Genomic DNA, 15,752 nt, shown 5'->3' on the forward strand with positions numbered 1-15,752 from the left:
GTCTGATCCATTAGAGTCAAGTGTATAATATAAAACACATGACAATTTAGATCTGTTATTTATTGTAGCTATTTTCCTCTAAGTGATAAAATAAGTACCGTCCTGCCTTATGGAAACAGTAATTCTTGCATTTATTACATTGCTCCAACATTGCTGCAACTCTGTCTATTCCTGTTTAAATAATGAGTCGGCTTCCTGCTTGCAGATGCTCTAAAACTCATCTGCAGAACTGCTTACCAACACTCCATCCATGCTCACATGATTACAGGTCTCATGTCCCTTCTCTGGCTACCAGTCGCATTCAGAATTCAATACATCCTTCTCCTCTTCCACAAAACAATCCATCACTTGGTTCCGACTTACATCTTCATTCTGGTAACATCATGGCCTCCCATTAGACCTATAAAGTCTTCCGAACTAGATCTTTTGTTTGTTCCTCAATATAGACTGAAAACGTAGTCTGTGCTTTTCAGTGGTGTCTTTGTGCTGTGGAACAATATTCCTCTGAGAAACCAGGAAAACTACCTTTTACACATTTTTGGACACATCTCTTGTGTGTTTTTTGTTTGGCTCACGTTTGATTCTGCTTTGCATCATATTTGCATTAATTTATTGTCTTGCAGTCTATTGTGTTTTTCTTACAATCTTAAGCACTTTGAAGGTTATGCTTTGAAGAAACGCACCACAAACGAAGGTAGGTCTATTCTGTAGGCTAATCATCCATTTTGAGGTAATACATGCAACCTCCAATCTCACACCTTTCCACTGCTCTCTCATCACCCCAGTGTGAGACATTCCCCATGCCGGCCCAGAAATGGACCAGAGCTGGGAATGGACTTCCTATCACCCCTCTGAAAACGAACCTTTATGAATTGAAAAAAGATAGACTGGGAAAACAGATGGAATAGATAGAGACGTGGTGTCCGGGGATGTGCGTGCCTCCTGATCTGCAATTCTCTCTCTGTTTTCCTCTCTCTCCTCCTTCTCTCTCCCCCTCTCTGTGTCACTAACATGCAGCCCAGGGAGAGGATGGAAAGCTGTTCATGACCTGGCGCGCTGGTGTGTTTTGCTATCCATTAATCCTCGCCTTTCACCTCGTTTTAGTGACACCGAATCGATGAACTCGTAAGGGCAGGCCGTCGGAATAGTATCAAATCAACACGCATCGATTCTTTACTGGATAAAAAGGGCAACCAGAAGGGCGGGCGACGGAGATCGCTTGCCGAGTCCTGTGCGCGCATGCAGGCGGTCCGCGACGCACAAGCCTGGCTACACGTGTGCGCACCGGCGCTCGTCGCTCAACTTCAAATTCCCAATTCATCTGGATATTGTTCTAGTAGAAAGTGTGGGCTGTGAAACGGGACGATTGCTAGTGAGACAATGTTTTGGTTTGGTACCGTCTCCACACGTGGATTTGGTTGCTTCCTCTTTTTGTGACGGGAGACGGCGTTACAGCAGCCACCAGGACCCACTCAGCACTCGTGGACGCCGATAAGAAGCTGTAGACGAGCGACGGAGGGGCCGATTCGTCCTTGGCGGCGCTGGATCAGAGTCGGGGACGCTAAGGAATGCGGATCCGAGATTTTGACTTCTTCAGATTACCTGCGGAACTCTTCGCAGCTCACACCAAAGTAAATTAGTTTTTTTTCCCCCTGTGGAATAATCAGTGTCATAAGACCATTATTTCCTGTTAGAACCTACTTGACTACTTTATGGTTTATTTTGCTAATATCATCTTATCTTGCTGAATACAAATGTTTTTGACGGGATATTAAAAAAATAACATTTCTACTGTGAAGCTTCTTCTTTTTTTTCCATCTGCCTTTAGTCAAACACTAGATGCCGTGTTTGAACAATTGAGATGTCAGTCAGTTGTATAATTTGTTTATTTGATTGTTTGTTTGTTTGTTTGTTTGTTTTCCTGCAGCCGACCTTCGGTGAACCCACAGGGCGTCATGTTGAGACAGATCCTCCTGAACTCCACCGACTCCCCGGACTTCGACCTGGTGCTCATGGCCCAGTCCACGACGCACTCCCCTTCCTCCCTAAATGCCTCCAACACCGGCTCGGTGAGCGTGGCCGCCCTTCTAAGACCCACCACGGGGAGGGGCGGCGGCGGAGGGGGCCTCCGGGAGGGCGAGCTGCACAAACCGGACCTGATCACCTACATCGTCATGTGCCTACTGCTTTTCCTGTTGGTCCTGCTGATTGTGTTCTTCATCAACTGTCAGCTGCGGAACTCCTTCTTCGCCTCCATGCCATATGACAGGTCACTGAGAGAGGCCCGGACCTCCTACAAATAACTCCCCACAGGGACAAAGCTCTGGCATTCATGTTGTTTAGTGAACTTCTGGTGCACATTTGCTGGATTTCTTACCTGGAGTGTTATCGGTTCCGATAGATGCTGCCTGCAGGCCTGAAACTGACATATAAAAACACTTCAGTGTTGTGACGGGTGGAAAGATAAAAGGGGGACCTCAGAATTGATTCATTAATCATAGGCCTGTACTTTCTGCTAATCTAAATAATGAAACGTGAAAAAAATCCTCTGCCATGATTCACCGGCAGCTCTCCACAAAACGGAAGCCAATTTTTTCCAGGATCCTCATTCCAGTTAGTCGTTCCAGCATTAACTCATCCAACTGCTTACAAATCTGACATGGCGCCTGCTCTTTGCACCACAGAACTGAGCTCTGGGCCTGTTTTCCTTCATGAAAACATGGCCCAGCAATGTGTCAGCATAGGAACTACTGTTCTAGTCTGTACAAAAGTATTTTGTAATACTGTAACTGGACTGTCTTGTCTTGTAAGACAATTAGGATACAATCTGAAAAGTTTTTTTTTCCAACTGTAAAATGATCAAATGACAGATTATAGTGGCTATATATTGTTGTATAAAGATACTGAAATGTCTTCTGTAGTTTTTTTTGGTTGTGCACCTGTGACCGAATAATACAGGAGAAGATGTTGCAAACTGCTGATATGACAGGCCAACTGTTTACCATTTATTACACCCACAGAGGCATTTACACCGCAGCCGCAGGACTGCAAGCCTTATCACTTTTATAATTAACTTCTCATAGACAATTTTTAGCTTCATAACCATCGTAGGGGAGGGAGACTTGTGGCAGAGTCCTGAGCGATAAAGCAGACCAAAGTGTTGTCTTTTTCAGTGCCACCAGTGATGTGCAAATCCTCTCCAATCTTGTTATTGGGAAACATCACTCACATACCACGACAGATAAAATAAGCTTGTCTTTGTGATCCTGTCTCTCTTACTGTGTGAGTGATGGAGAGAGGGAGATTAGGCGCGCTTACAAGTTTGTGTATGTCTGAGTCAAAGTTATGCAATGAATTACACCTTGTTATATCCACAAAACATACAGCAAAAATAATACCAAACACTCATTCTGTCAAAGTTTCATCTATATATTTTTAACTGATATGAAAGTCGACACATAGAATTTTTGCTTATTTTGTACCTAAGTTGAATTGCAACTTCTTTGAAAATGTATGTTTAAAAAACATACATTTTCATGTAAGCATACAACATAGAGGTTGTATGCTTTCTAAATTCAGAATCGAGATCCAGTCCTCCAATTTAGCATGTTAACACCAGCATGAATCCACTCCCTTCTCGCCTTGAAATAACTGCCGTTTACATTTTGACCACACGGTGGAGCCCCAGGTCCTATTATTTGTATGCACAGCATGGTTGCAGAGCAAAATGCAGAAGGGCTGCAACCACTGCAGGAAGGGAGGACTCACACATTGCTTCATAAAAAAAGAGTTCAGGCATTGAAACGTGTATGCTTACAGAATGGAAAGGATGGGAACTTAAAGGTGGGCCATTTCACAGGGCGATACAATATGCCTTTGATAATTTCAACACATACACACTAAGAGCACGATGGTTGATTATTCCATTTTTAAGACTTAGAAAATAAACTAAGTTGCCTTTGTATTATCAAGGAGGTTGGGACCCTAGGAGAATTAAGAGTTGTGTTTTTTTTTTGGAGCATTTAGCCTGTATTTAGCTTCTTCCATTCTCCTGTGATCAGAGTTCCTCCACATCCTTGCTGTTTCACCAACATGGCTTGTAGCAAACTTTAAACAAGCTAGCTTTAAACAAGCTAATGGCTTTCTTTCAACATTGCACTTTCTTTTTGCTACTCCTCCACAAAGACCAGATTTGTGTGGTGCACAAATATTAGTTCTTCAGTCTATTCTCCCACCACATCTGTGGATCTACCAGGTCCTTCAGATTTACAATGGACCTCTTTTCTTCTTTGTTGGATTGATGCTCTTCTTGCCATGTCTGTCACTTTAAGTGGATGCCTGGTTTCAGGATGCTTGTAGTTCTCCCATACTCTTTACATTTTCCGATTATGGAGTGCCATAGGGATGTTTAAAGTTTGGGATACAGTTGTAGAAACTATGCTTTAAATTTCTCTTTTAAAGGTGTTTGCATATCAACTGTAACCATGGAGGAAAGCACAGACAAATAAACCTGTCTGTTGACTTTCATGATGCAGTTTGTTCAATGTTCTCTCAAAAAACTCTTCACAGAACAGGAGTTATGTCAATTCAATTCAGTTTATATTTCCTATTAACAAATAGTCTCCAGACAAAAAAGAAAATCAATTTAATTCAATCACACATACATTCCAATTAATTCTAGTTATCAAACACTACAGTATGCTCAGTTAATTATTCAAAGTACTGTAGTTTAAAAAGCTTATATCTAAGGAAGTCCAGCAGACGATCCTGGGATTAAACTACAAGCAAATGAGCTCTATTTAGTAATTAGGTCCATTCTCAACTTTATGCAATGGAAGTTATTTCGAGATGTCTGATTAAAAGGGGATGAGTAAAATTTTAATAATTTATTGTTTAATTTTTTAATTTGCATTCCTTTTCTTCCATTTCACAAATGCGAAATTGTTTAAGCTGGTATGTTTCATAAAACCCTAATAATGTAACATTTTTGCTTCCAATGTGATAGAATGAAAGAAAAAACAAAAACAAAACAACAAACAAACTTTTAGCCAGGCGCTGCAGCTGCACACCTTACTCATTTAACGTTTGCGCTGATTCTTTTTTAATTGTTCTAGATACTAATTGATTTCTTTGATATTTTAAAATCTAGATTATGACACAAAGTGAAAGAGAATTCCTCTTGTTGTTCCCCTTGTTGTTTGGTGATGCTGCTTAAGCTTGATAAGATGTGATGATCAGTGTTCTTTTGCCCTGTGCAGTGATCTGTCTGTTAAATCGGCTCAGGTGAAGCTCCAGGGCGCATGCTCCGCCCACTCACCAGGACTGTCAAAGAACAGGAAGAAGTAGTCTACCGTTGAAACTACTCGCTTCTCCGTTGTCACACAGGGGTTAAAGAGTTACCTAAACTTTATTGAGCAGCCATGGAAACCAATATTAGACACGCCACCGACTCTGGTCATCTTTAACGCCGACTCCGCGTTGTTGTTACCGAAACAACGGGAGGAAGTGGACGCGTAGGCTTTTTGTTCCGTTTTAACTACTAATTACTGGAGCCCGCAGGCTAGCCCGGGCTAAAGCTAACGCTAGCTTTTTTTTGTACCACATATTTGCGGGGTTTGATGTTGTTTCTTAACTCTGTGGCTGGTGTAACCTATAGAAAGTAACAGCGTTAGGTGCTCGTTGGTATTCCACAGGCGCAACAAGTTGTTTTCGTTCTTCTTGACTCGAGTACTTCGGCTTGTGCTTTGAATTTCCCTCCTTTGGTCATACACACGGGCGGCTTTGCGAGGGGGTCGCTTGGCTGTGTACCAAATTACTAGCAGACCTGTGCTGATTGTGGCTAACTAGCTGAGATACTGCCACTGAACCTTTGGGAATACACTTTCCCACCCAAGTTAGACAACGTTGCTGGGGAGAACGCCCGCTACATGTGTCAATCTGTACGCCAAATTCAAGGAAACGGAGTAATTTACCAATATGGATCAGAACACGGGAAGTTCAGCTTCATTTGCTGGATCCAAGAAAGAGAAGGATAGGAAATCAAAGAAGAAGGACAAGGACGAGGATGGAGATGGGAAAAAGAAATTTGTGAGTATCTCACTTGACTGAACTTAACGCATTTCTATCTTTCTTAGCCATCTGTAGAGTTGGGCCCAGGTGTTGCACCAAACTCCACACACACTGCTGGTCAGGTTTTCTTCTCAAGTTTCACACCGACACCCTACTTGTAATTACGGTAACCTCTCCAGGCTATTCACCGGCTGTTACGAGCTTCAGATATTACCCTCTGTGTATACATAGCTGAGGTCATAGTTCTGGCTACATATGAGGAAGTTATTGGACGCTTCACTTTTTTAAAAAGTTCAACTCATTTCTGCATCTGAGGCTTATACATTCCTGACTGATTGCAACATGCCAACACAGGACTTAAACATTTGTCTGAGCACAGCACACACCCCTGTATGGTTGTATTCTTTTCTACAGAGACAGTGCATTCCTGTCTCTAAATAAAACAGTCCATGCAGAAGAATGTTTTTAAATGAATAAACTTTCAGTTTATAGGTGTGGCTAAAAATTTCTGCAGATTACTTAGTGTGGATTTTTCCCTGGCTGTGTCAGCTTTTATGACTCAGGGTGCTGACTGGATGGCAACACTGAAGTAAGAGTCAACACAGGTGATAAAGTTTGTCATCAGCCTGGACAAACTCTTGTGCAACTTTATCCTGTGGTCACCTCTAGCAGCAGGTGAAAGCTGATATTGATCACAAACCGTAACCATAGAGTATGTGCAGACCAACTCAACTTTTTCTCTGTCAGGGCTGAATGCACACGTTAAAAAAAAGTAAATTGTCTTTTATCATTAGGGCTTCTACAACAGCCTAAATACCAGGCAGCTGGTCCAGATAAAATTCTTGACTGTTTATCATGATTGGTTTGCGTGTCCAGAGTTGGTATGTTAGCTAAGTTTTTCACAATTTCATAATGCTGCATGAATGGTCAGCTTTTGTATGTGTTGCACTGCTCATATTATGAGATAAATATATTTTATATATAGACAAGTAGAGTTTTAAATCAGCATTCCACATAATTAGACATTTAATGCTTCTAAATGATATTCAAATTAATTACTTATTGTATACCGTCATCATTTAGCTGTAGTATCAATAAATATTTAATATACAAAATAGTTATGTATTTATCTAGCTAAAATAACACCTGCATATGAGGCTGCATCTGGGTGTGGTTTATTTAAAAAGGAGAATTATCTCTACTGGTTGCTCTGTCATTTAGTAATTTTACAAGACATTTCAAATAATGAACTTGTTAGTAGATTGAATACCTAGCAAATGTACTACTGAAACTTAAGAGGCTCAGTATATGCATATATGATTTAGTGATAACCTGCATCCATTTCTTGATATTGTTTTAAAAAAATAAATACAAGGTTAAGCAATTATATTGTGTCTGAACAGGATTGTAGTGTTATAAAATCATTTAAGGGTTGTTTCAGGTTTTCTAATTGATTTGTCACATATACGTCAATTAAAAAAACCCCAACTTATTTTACCACAGTCAATGCAACTTGGTACACAGTAATCTTTAATACAAAGTTAAAAAATTAAGACATAACTTTTTTAATTTTTTTAAATAAATTAGCCTATTAACGTATTCGAGTTCATCGCATCTAAATGGGTTGCGCAGCAGGCAGCATTCTTTGCAGCTAAGGATTTGATCCAAAGGTGTGCTTGCATTTCATGGAAATTGTATTATATTTCCATTAGCTTTTGGATTCTCAGAATTACCATAATAACCAGTCAGCACTTTTTTTAATCTCCCATTCTTTTACTGACAGCTGTGCTATCCAAGTTTCTTTTCACTGTAGAAATCCGCTGTAGTTAAATTTTTAGATAGATAGTCCACACTTAAATTTCCAGGCAGGACTTAGCTTCTGCTGTGTCTCGTTTTTTCTACCTGGCTACAGACTCATGCTCCAAGATTAGCACACTGAAGAATAGCAAAGCAGGCATTGATGCATTTCATCTTCATGTATGACAGGCTGCCTCCAGTAGCCAATCAGCATCACTTTTCCTTTTTGTTGTCTGACCTCCCTTCCCAGCATTTGTGCTTTTATTGTTCGGAAGCTGCCTGATTTTGACGTTTTGTTTCTGGCTTAGCTTGGTCAGGTTCCCTTCCCTTCACTTTCTGATAGCTGCTGTGCTAAGTTTGCAAAGGTTTTACATATTTGTCTTGTTCTTTTTTTTATTAAGGATCTGTAAATATAGAGAATGTTTGGTGTTTTTTTCTTTTTATTAGAAATATTCCCCTCATTCAAAACTGTAGGTCAATTGGCTGCTCTAAATTGCCCTCAAGTCTGTTTTTATACCTTATTTGTTTTTATGTTGTCCTGAAATGTATTTTCTTCCTTTGTGGGGTAAATCCCTCCCCTTGCCCAATGGCTGCTGGAGATTGCAGCTTCAGCATGATTTAAATATAGTTATCAAGAAAAGATAATATATAGATATGTATGTTTTTCTTTACTTTGGTCAACAGTAAACTTTTTTTTTTTCTTCAATTTGTGAAAATTAGATTTCATTATGCTCTAAAACTCTCATATTAGTACATACAGCCGATGCCTGGGTAACAATATACCCACTTGAAAATGTTCAATCTTAATGCTTAGACTTTTTTAAAGATTGTGCTCATACTTATGACTCAGAATCAGTTTTATTCACCAAGTGTGAGCAGAATAAAACAACCTTAAATCTCTGAAGTTGTTTTGATATTTGGACATTCTAGCGTATCAGTTGTATCAAAATGGTGGCTCTGCAACTCCACTGACTGGGCTGCTGCACACATGTGCTTCTGAGTTCCACCTTTTGCATTCCACATAATTAGGTCATGAATTACATCAGGAAAATCAAGTTTTGATGTTTGTTAATCAATAATTTCTCCCACCTGGCTTGTGTAGGGGCCAAAATCAGATTTAAAAACTTCAAAATAAGGGGGGTTAAAATAAAATTATTGAGGAAACTAAATAAAATGTCAGATTTTTTGGTGGTGTGTCTACATCTTTTTTAGCTACAATTTAATAAAAATATTTAAATACCAATTATTGTTGAGATTATTTTTTAAATTTACTAGTAAAATGATCATTTCATGAAAAAAGACAACCCCTCTCAACAAATATAATGTTGAGAGTATTTGGGCAAAAGACCTTTACTGAACCAATTTCTCAATATGGGTGTTGAACGTATGGTGTTGTCCTGTTGTCCTGACCTTTGATAATGTAGGTCACACTAATGAGATGATTCTTTCAAGTCAGCAGTTTCTTGATCAGTAAATAAATTCTCTTCTCCATGCCTTCCCAAGAAAGACAGCAGATCTGTTACTTAGCTTGACTATGCATGTTTATAAATTGGCTCCAAGATGTTAAACCCAATGGAGTTGTCTTTTTATTGCACCTTGTAGTTGTATAGACCTGAGATGAACTTGTTTTACAGTGTGACATCAACACTCAGCTGTTTTTCCTGTTCTACTGACTGCTCTGATTTTATCATAATTCTTCACCTCATTCAGTTGAAACCAGTAAATGGAAGAGCAATGTGTCACACCTATGTGTGTGTTTTGTCTATACAACTTATTACATGGAAACCTAATCAAAAATGATTAGGTTCCATAACCAGATAACTAATATGTTTTGTCACTGAATCAGTCTGTCACTCACTAGTCAATTTTAGCCAAAAATGTCACAAATAATCAGTTACATTATTTTATGACAGCTTGGTCTTTTTTATATGCTCATTAGCTCAGGTACAGCAGAGCTTATCAACCGATATCTGACATTAAAGATAATAACTGAAGCTGACACAGAAAAAAAACAACAAATTCTTCTCTAGAACTTGAAGATGTGCTTGATAGGAGTGATATGCATCTTCCTCCATATCTACATGTGTCAGGTATTTGGTTCGAAACCGAAAGCGAAGCTCCCTAAAGTCCCATCTATATCAGGTCCAGAGAAACAGAAGGTCAGCATACATAAATGCTGTTGATGTAAACATGCCTTCTGGCTCAAGCCAGTAGGCAGACAAAGTGGGGATTAGCCAGGGATCACTGCCTTGGACAGTTGTTTGGGATACAAGGTGAATTCTAGATCCCAGATTTTGGCCTAGAGTCTTTGTTTTTCCAGTGTCCAGCATAGTTTTCCCTGCAGATTTAGTGTCTTGTGCGACATAATGAGGTGTAAGTGTATCTCTTGTTGTTTTACACAAATGTAAAACAACAAAACAGCAGAAGTGTTTACATTTGACAACTATGGCTTTTCTTAGGGGTTGGTAACGTGCAGAATGTATTTAAAGTAGTCAGCATTCTTCAAAGTGTTTGTTAGCTGGGAGAAAGCGCAGTGACAGTGAAAGAAAGACAGCCTGATTATGTCTGAACATTCCTAGGCTGAATTTCTACGTGTTTGCAGATGAAAGAGTTGTTTAACAACTGCATAGTTACTTGAAGTCAGATGACTTTTCTTTTTCCTGTTATAATTAACGCTGCTGCTCCAGTCTCTGTCCATTTTTATTGCAGATTTGTAATAGTTGTGTGCTTGACACACGGCAAGCAACATTGCTTTCTCTCCATTCAGTTTCTATGGAACTTGTGTGATGAGGTGACAATTGCCTTCCCTCCTCCAGCCAAGCGACCAGCGAAATTTGTGCCTGTGAAATTTTGAGCTCATACACGTGCACACGCAGGCAAGCGATGCAACAAAAGAGTATCAAAATGTTCAACCTTTATCACTGCTGTTGCTTTCCGTTTGTTGGGAAGAAGTTTTGAAATGTTCAACTTCTGTTCAACTTTTATCGCTTTTGTTAAGTTTTTGCTACTGTTACGTCCTGTTTCTTGGGTTCACCCAGAATAGCGGAAAACTGTCACTTTTGTTCCGTGTATCAAGTCCATTAGGGATTGAACTCAAAATTCTTTGTACACCAGCAGATTTCAAGTAATTTTAAAAACTTTAACAAGATGTCTGTCTTGATCGGAAGCTAAGATTCCATTTAAGGGTGGCAAAGTTGGTCCCTATTTTTTTTTCATTTCTAAGGTTTTATTGGCTCTAGTGGCCTTTATATGACAGTTGCCAGACAGGAAAGTGGGTTACAAGAGAGAGGGAAGACATGCGACAAAAGTCATTAGGCCAGGACTAAAACCTGTGACGGCCATGTTGAGGAGTAAGGCCTCTATACCTGGGTTGCGATTTACCCCTAAGCCACTGCCGCGCCCATATTTCTTATCAAAAATCTGCAGATAAGAGTGATGGAGGCATTCCAACCTCAGAGATTTGGAGCCCATCACCAAAATGATCAAATAGCAGAGAAAATCTTCAAAAAGCTGTACTGTAATTATAGGAAGGTTTTGGTTTTTGGCATGGCAACAAACATTTACCCATTTCTTTAAATAAATGACACTTAGAAATTGTATGTTTTATTTGTCCATAAATTTAGGGTTCCCTTACACTGTTTAATACAGATTACTCTAATTTTTAATTGACTAATAAACTATTTATTTCTCAAAATACTGTACAAACCATTTGTTTAATGAACACCTGTCATATTGTGTTGGATGTATTTACGCCTAAAAATGTAACCTGTTGTGCTTGTTTCTGCAAGAAAACATGATGTGCTTTAAATAACTCATTCTAAGAACTTGTCACTGAAAATGGTTGTGATATTTTGATGACTGGCTCGTGTGGGCGCTCTGATAGTGTCAGCTACAGTCATTGGGTGTTTTTTTTTTTTGTGTTTGTGTGTGTGTGTGTTGGGCTGTAAATAATTTTGGTCAGTTGTTACCATTCAGCTCCTGTGTGTTATGTCAGGTGGGATTTGCAATATACCTGAACTGTGAGTTACTACTGGTTTTAAAATGTTCATCAGTTTAAAGTACTTTTTACAAATTTAGCCATACTTTTTATCCTGGACTTTTTAAAAGTAACTCCAGTTGTTCAGTTATGTAGAGAATACAGCACAGAAACACTGGTCCAGGTGTAATGTCTGTGAGAAGAACATACAGTTAATAGCAGCAATATCTGCAGATGATAATTTTAAGAGTAATAGAAGTAGTTGTATAATAATTTAGAAAAAGTTCTGAATTATTAAAATGTGCTAAGTAGTTTCCAAGTAAACATGAAGTCGAGATATTCATCTGATGCTAATGAGCAAAAGGAACTGTCCAATGAACGGTTTAAAACAGAGCAGGAAGCTGACTTTTTCCGCAGCAGATGGTAGAACATGAAGGCGATCAATTATGTTGCAGGGATGGAGAAACCATTGTATGGCAGACCACTTGTCAGATTTTATAGATTTAACAGAGACATGTTTCCACTCCGACTAATAAGCAGCAAGTAGCCTAATTAAGAGAAAAGCATGCAGGTATAACTGCGAGGATGTTTTAATATGTTCTAAAGCAGTGTTTCCCAGTTACAGTCCTCAGGGACCACTGCCTTGCATATTTTAAATGTCTACTAATTTAAATGGTTGCATGATATCCTCTACAGCCATCAAGTGCTGCATAAACCCTGCTAATCACCCAGTTATTCAAACCAGGTGTGTCGAAGAAGGGAAACATCTAAATCATGCAGGGCAGTGGTCCGTAAGGACTGAAATTGAAAAACACTGTTTTTAAAGCAATCAAACGCTAAGTTACAGAACCAAATGTTGTGTAATGTAGAAAACCAATTTATAACTGAACAACATGCTGTTGTGATCAAAAGTCATACATGCAATCTGCTGTCTCCACGAATTAATCAGATGTCTTTAACTGATGTTATGAATTTTAACTTACTCTGTGAATGAGGAAGTACTGTACATGTGTACTGTCTGTGGCTACAGATGCATTTTACACACTCACAGGATGTAAATCTAACTAATCAGCTAGTGTTTATGCATCACTGTACCAGTTTGGCTATTTGGAGTTTTACTACAAAATGCATGTAGAAAAGTTAGTATCAGTTACTGTATATGGATACTACAGAGAGTGGTAAACCAGGCAAGGGGTTCTACTGCACCGTACTATATGCTGTAAAAGCATGAAGCATAGACTAAATATTGGAAATGATGGGTCTGTTGTGGCTGTTTTCTGTGTTTATGTCCATTCTGGTGTATAAACATGGCTTTAGATGTTTTATATTCATCTTTCGACATAATAATGGGAGTTTTTCACTAATCTCTGGCTGGAGTTGATAACGTGCAATCTATGAGCATTTTTCCACTCAAGGACTGTTGCTCTCTAAAACCACACATCTTCAAAGTAATGGGATGTTGCACCCTTTTGCAAATGTTTTTAAATGTATTTTTTCTAGAGTACACAAATAGCTGTAGCTTGATATGAGTTTGAAGTGCTTTTAATCAGTAAGCATCAGCGTTATTGCAAAGTGCATCATCTTTCGAGCGTGACATCTTCTCCCTGACTGTGACTTTATGCATCAGTGTGATTACTTCCTGGGGGAACCACCTCAGCAAATGCTTATCCTTCTGTAGTGGCACAAATAAGCAGGCTAGGTCACGACTTCTCAGTCCCTCTTAAATCTGCCTCGAGTGCTCAGAGTCGAGTGGAATAGGTAAATATGTACTTGTTCTCTGATTCTCCTTGGCATCTTTTTTTAAACGTACCGACTCCTTTTGAACAACACAAACCCACATGCTGCAACAGACCTGCAACTGTTTGGTGCATCTTGGTGTAACAGGAGCATGCTCTACAGTGAATAAATGTCTTGCCAATATGAAACTAGAGTGTTGAGTAGACTGTTAATAGGAGGGGCTGCTTGGGTTAGACTGTGGTGGTTCTCTAAAGAGCAAAACTAGACTAAAACAGTTTTAGGAGAGCTGCACTAAAGAGATGATCAGAGCTATTTTTTGAAGTATAATTACTGGGTTGAATGAGAAAAAAAAAAGAATCACCCATGAGCTCATTTTGACAGCAATGTATTTCTGGCCAAGATTGAAGCACATTCATCACAACTTGAGTTGCAGACTATATATAATAGATGCGTTGAGCCATTTATTTTTTATTTTCTCATCTGAATTTTTCTTTCTGCCAAAACAGTTAGTGGTGTTTTGGGTCATGGTGTTAAAAAGGTTATAAGGGTGTGAAAAAGGTCTCACAAGCCACTACATATTGCATCAGCGTTAACGTTGATTTTATAACCTAACAAGCTTTTATACCACGAACAGTCATTCATTATTCATGAGTGGACACTACCCTGTGTGGAAATTAAAAATTAACATGCAGCATATTAAAGTGTTTTTTAAATGAAGACAACATATGACGATTTGGTGAACTGTTCTTGAAAACTTTAGTAATTGGTAGTGTGTTGGCATTACTGCAGAATTGATGTATTTTCTACATTCTAAGCATTTGTACCTCCTGTCAGTGTCTCTCACCAGGTTGCCAATATTTCTAAATCCCATGCTTCATGGGAGAAAGTCGCTGACGGCTTAAAAATTCAAATAAAGCAATGTTCTGTAATCCAGTTGGCTTTCATTTGACAGCTGGAGCTCCTTGTTGCTCCTTTGTAGAGATCCAAGTGCATGGAGTTCCCTCCAGTTGATATTGCTGTAGCAAGTGTACACTATAGCAAATATTTTTTTTCAATTAATCAAGATTAATACATTATTGAAGTAACTGTTAGCTAATTTAGTCACTGAATAAACATTAACTGAAATGTACAGCCTATAAAACATCCCATTTGTTGAAAGAACACAGTCAGAGCAGTAATTAAGCCAAAACTGTACATGAAATGTATACAATTGCATTTGAAAATCCCTCTTTGTCTAAATATATTCTACCTAGAAATCAAGTCGCATAGTTTTGTCTGGTTCAAATTTTGTAAAAAAAAAAACAAACAAAAGAAAATAAAAACTTTTGTTATCCAATTATTAATTGAAAAATTTGTCAACAACTTAGCCCTACAAGCAGAAAGAGCTGAGCTTTTTTTTTTTTTTTTTTTTTTTTACTTGCAAATGCATTGTTTGCTATAAATGATCAAGCTTGTACTAAAGGGAAGCTATGCTATTGCATTTTACGGAACACAATGGGTAACACTTTGATGGGCTGTGAATAAGACTGTCATGACACTGTCATAAACATGGCATAACACCTGTCATGAGCATGAGTAAGTCTTAATGAATATTTATGACTGTTGTTATAAAGTGTCATTTGGTAAATCATGACACTTTTGATACAAAGTTGACATTATTCAAAATGTCTTTATGACAACTTGACATTTACCAAGAAATCATGATCTGACATAAATTTATTATAAAGTATTACTGATTAAACTTTAAAAATTATGTAGCTTTATGTTATTAAAGCTCAAGTTTAATCAGTAATACTTTTATAACAAATTTATGTCAGATAATGATTTCTTGGTTAATGTCAAGTTGTCATAACGATGACATTTTGAATAATGTCAACTTTGTATTAAGTGTCATGATTTACCGAATGACACTTTATGACAACACTCATAAATATTCATGAAGACTTACTCATGTTCATGACAGGTGTTATGTCATGTTTATGACAGTGTCATGACAGTCTAATTCACAACCCAGTCAAATAAAGTGTTGCCACACAATGTTTGATTTACTAGTTAAAAATTGAGGAGTCATATGCATTTATGATATCATATAACATGAACTCGCAAGATTAACTGAAACATCTGAACATGCCAACTCTTTCATCCGGTTAATCGACAATATCAATAGCATAAT

The 15,752-nt window shown here is 38.4% G+C and overlaps 2 protein-coding genes across 2 annotated transcripts in view; both read left to right on the top strand.

The window, feature by feature from the left end:
• Positions 1–930: 930 nt before the first annotated feature.
• smim32 (small integral membrane protein 32) lies at positions 931–3,264 on the top strand. Its single transcript, XM_032554175.1, has 2 exons — positions 931–1,631; positions 1,928–3,264. The coding sequence occupies exon 2, from the start codon at positions 1,956–1,958 to the stop codon at positions 2,301–2,303; it is 348 nt and encodes a 115-aa protein (XP_032410066.1). The 5' UTR covers positions 931–1,631; positions 1,928–1,955; the 3' UTR covers positions 2,304–3,264.
• Positions 3,265–5,318: 2,054 nt separating this feature from the next.
• diaph1 (diaphanous related formin 1) overlaps positions 5,319–15,752 on the top strand; it is a 103,260-nt gene continuing 92,826 nt past the window's right edge. The window contains 1 exon segment of the mRNA XM_032554889.1: positions 5,319–6,087. Coding sequence (XP_032410780.1) covers positions 5,977–6,087 — 111 coding nt within the window. The 5' untranslated portion in view covers positions 5,319–5,976.

This window comes from Xiphophorus hellerii, chromosome 23 (genome assembly GCF_003331165.1).
Source record: "Xiphophorus hellerii strain 12219 chromosome 23, Xiphophorus_hellerii-4.1, whole genome shotgun sequence".
Taxonomy (NCBI): Eukaryota; Metazoa; Chordata; class Actinopteri; order Cyprinodontiformes; family Poeciliidae; genus Xiphophorus; species Xiphophorus hellerii.

What these genes read in the sequence shown, in the direction of transcription:
- smim32 (XM_032554175.1), top strand. Translation starts at nt 1,956, where the DNA reads ATGTTGAGACAGATCCTCCTGAACTCCACCGACTCCCCGGACTTCGAC.